Genomic DNA, 3,794 nt, shown 5'->3' with positions numbered 1-3,794 from the left:
GGGCCTCAGCTCGCTGTGACATAGAGCGTTCGGAGTCAGTCGCGCCTTTGTGAGCTCTATTTCTCTCACTGTACGAAGAGGCGCACATCGCCTGCGAATTTTGTCTCTTGTAACCTTCCACCATCAATTCGATATTAACTCCCGTAGCACATTCTAGAAATCTGTTCTTTAGATAGATCCAGGCATCTGACTATGAGATTCCCCCACACTCCCCCGCCCACCTCTTCTCCAGTACTGATCAGTGTTTTTCCCTCAGCTTTCTGTCTGGATTGGCCATTGAGTGACATTCTCCTTGTAGGAGAGGCTGCGGCATGGACACGTGCTGCCATTAGTCACTGCACAGCACTGAGATTGTGTCTGTGTTTTAGTTATTGATACAAGTAGGAGTCATCAGACATCTACCCAGACTTGAAGAGGAGATAAAAAGAATAATACATGTTGTGGAACCCCCTTAGTTCATCTCTACCCTTGTTGGGAGAGGGCTCTCTTAGAATAAAAATGAATTTTGGGAGATGATTTGAATTAGCAGGAAAAAGGCCTGTTTCTCTTAGAGATGTTTTACTCTGGAGAATATGCGAGACCTAAAGTTAGGCTGACGTAAAGTGTTATAAGGAGGCTCCATCTGCCACCAAGAGAATGCAATCTCTTAGACATTGACCATCTTTCTTAGATGGAAATCAGAGACTGAAGTGTGGGGTAGGTTAAGGGAGGGAGTCGGGTGAGGTAGGTGGGAACAGGGGGGGGGAGAAAGCAAGGTCTTCTTCATCGGTTTGATTTTGTTCCGATCTTGGAGGCGGCCCAAAAGGACTCTCTTTCCCCCAAGTTTCCCTAGAAATTTGGCCACAAACACGGCAGAGTGAAGAGGCATCTTACTTTGCTATGGGGGTGGGGCAGTGAGGATTGGGGGCGGAGGTGGGAAGAATTAGGGCGAGTATCACACTAGATAGATAGATAGATAGATAGATAGATAGATAGATAGATAATAGATAGATAGATAGGAGAAAGAGAGAGAGAGAGAGAGAGAGAGAGAGGAACATCAGCGATGAGAGAGAATCACTGATGGGCTGCCTCCTGCATGCTCCACTCTGGGGATGGAGCCCACACCTTGGGCCTGTGTCCTGACCAGAATCCAATGGTGACCTCCTGGTTCATAGGTCAAGGATCAACCACTGAGCCACGCCCACTTTTTAAAAGTTGCCTATCAACCTGTGTTCACATTCTCTGTGCTTTGGACAGTCACAGGCTGCTGCCTCTTGTACCCACCTTGAGAGGCAAGGGGCAGCCTCCCGCCATCTCCCTTCTGGCCTCTCCTGGCATCACAGTTAGGGCAGAGGCCAAGGACACTTACCTTCCAGAGCCCCTCGCTGGCATGGCTCCTTCTGAAGCCCGAGGACGGACGCATCTTCAAGAGGCCGTTTGCTAAACAGGGGTGTGTGTGAAAGAAGCCTAGACTGCAGGGGTCGATCCTGGTTTCACGGGGCCTGAACTTGTACATTTGGTTCCTTTCAGACATAACCCCTGTTTACATGACCTCTCACCCATTTTACCACCTTTCCAAACACCCCAAGGGGGAGATGGAGACAATATACGGGGGATCAAGAACCGTTCTGGCGAAGAGGACCTGGGGTGGTGAGAGGGTGGCCAGGAAGAAGGGGTGAAGGGGAGCTGGTACAGGTTAGAGGGGACGGGGCAGGTGAGGGGCATCTGAGGTTTGACAGTTCGGTGGAGGGAGATTGGCTGAGCCTGCGGGCACCGTGCAGGCATGGGATAATGGGCAGGGGTTATACCCACACCAGGTGTTGGCGCACATCAATGGGGCCACAACAAGCCAAGATGGAGTGTCCCTGGTCTACCCCAGGCCCTCCCGGAATGTGTCCCTGCGGCTGCAGGGCCTCCGGGAGAAAGATTCCGGGTCCTACCGCTGCTCTGTGAACGTGCAAGACAAGCAAGGCACAAGCAGGGGCCACGACAGCAAAACTTTAAAACTTGACGTGTGGGGTAAGAAGCACACCCTTCCCAGTACCTCCCCCCACCCCCCACGGGAGGTCAGACAGGTCTCTCTCCCCAGTGGCTGAGTGTACAGGTTGGAGGAGGGTTAAATGGAGTGACTGAAGGGTGTGTGTGTAGAAGTTGGTGTGTGTGTGTAGGGGGGTGTCCATCGGTCTCTTGGGTGTGAGTTTTTAACCTGTCTCCCCTTCCCCAGTTCCTCCAGCTCCTCCATCCTGCCATCTTCTGGGTGCGCCCCGTGTGGGGACCAATGTGACCCTGAGCTGCAAGTCCCCAAGGAGTAAGCCCGCTGCCCTGTACCAGTGGGAGCGGTTACAACCATCTGTTGAGGTTTTCTTTGCACCAGTTTTAGGTGAGGAACTTCTGGAGACACAGAGGCTGGGGTGGGGCCGGGGAAAGATGAGGTACCAGACGGACTGGGGTGAAAAGGGAACACAGGGCTGAAAAGTACTGGGGAGGAGGAGGGTGCGGGCAGTGGTGGAGAAAGGGGGCTACCAGGTGCAAGCTTGTGTTGGTGCTTTCACGTATAACTGTTACTAAAGAAGCTCTAGAACTCTGCTGTTCACTGGCTGTGTCCTAGCTACCTCCGTTTCCTAATTTTTTTAAAGATTTTTTTTTTTATTGATTTCAGGGTGGAAGGGAGAAAGAGAGAGAGAGAGATAAAAAACATCAATGATGAGAGAGAATCATTGATCGGCTGCCTCCTGCACACTCGCTGCTGGGGATTGAGCCCCCAACCCTGGCATGTGCCCTCAACCACTGACCCACACCGGCCAGGCCGTTTCCTCATTTTTAAAATGGGACACCAGCTCTAAAAGTCATTTTGGGGAAATTGGAACTTTAAAAACAATGTTTTATGAGATATAACTGATGGAACATTTTTATTATGGAGTATTAGATGCTTTTAGAGAATTATTAATGACCAGGTATGGCAATGGTATTGTGGTTATGTAGGGCAGTATCCTTAATTTTTGGAGATTTATGCTGAAGTTGTTATTTTAAATGTCTCAGGAGAAAAGAGAAAGGAAATTAAATAAGTATAGCAAAATGTTGGCGACTGTTGAATCTAAGTGGTAGGATTTTCATTTGTCCCTCTTTCAACTTTTCATTGGACCATTTTATAATAATTTTTTTTTTTTTTACGTAGCGCTTACCTCATAGGTTTGTTTTGAAACTTTTGTAAATTAGTGGATGTAAAGAACTCAGTCCTTGGTGTACATAAGCATCCAATAAACTTTAACTGTTATTATTTCACATAATTTTTTCAACACTATCCAGAAGGTTATATTATCCTGTTTTAGAGATGAAGTAATGGGGACCCAGGCATAGCAAGTAACTTGCTTAAAGTCACACGGCCTATTGTGGAACTCAGGTTTTCTCATTCCTAGCCAATGTTTTTTCTCTCACCCCACTCTGCCATTTAGAAATTAAAATCCTGTTTTGATTTCTCTGGGTATCATTTCTTTATTATTTTTTTAAAATATTTTTTTGTTGATTTCAGAGAGGAAGGGAGAGGGAGAGAGAGAGAGAGAAACATCAATGATGAGAGAGAATCATTGATCGGCTGCCTCCTGCACGCCCCACACTGGGGATCGAGCCCACAACCCAGGCATGTGCCCTGACCTCCTGGCCCATAGTTCCACACTCAACCACTGAGCACACCGGTTGGGCTGGGCTGGTTATCATTGCTTCAGCCTCCTTTCAGAATCAGTTGGGGACCCTGAGCCTGGGAAATGGAGAGGGACATTGAGCCAGCAGTTCTGCACCTGGAAGCAGAACCAGTGTGC

The 3,794-nt window shown here is 48.5% G+C and overlaps 1 protein-coding gene across 1 annotated transcript in view; it reads left to right on the top strand.

Annotated features, from left to right (window-relative positions):
- The window catches only part of VSIG2 (V-set and immunoglobulin domain containing 2), a 19,961-nt gene that overhangs the window by 6,018 nt on the left and 10,149 nt on the right, over positions 1 to 3,794 (top strand). The window contains exons 2-3 of the mRNA XM_023743259.1: positions 1,729 to 1,998; positions 2,204 to 2,359. Of these exons, the coding sequence (XP_023599027.1) occupies positions 1,729 to 1,998; positions 2,204 to 2,359 (426 nt within the window). The remainder of the gene's footprint in view (positions 1 to 1,728; positions 1,999 to 2,203; positions 2,360 to 3,794) is intronic.

This window comes from Myotis lucifugus, unplaced genomic scaffold (genome assembly GCF_000147115.1).
Source record: "Myotis lucifugus unplaced genomic scaffold, Myoluc2.0 scaffold_382, whole genome shotgun sequence".
Lineage (NCBI taxonomy): Eukaryota > Metazoa > Chordata > Mammalia > Chiroptera > Vespertilionidae > Myotis > Myotis lucifugus.
This window is presented reverse-complemented; position numbering and strand designations above follow the sequence as displayed.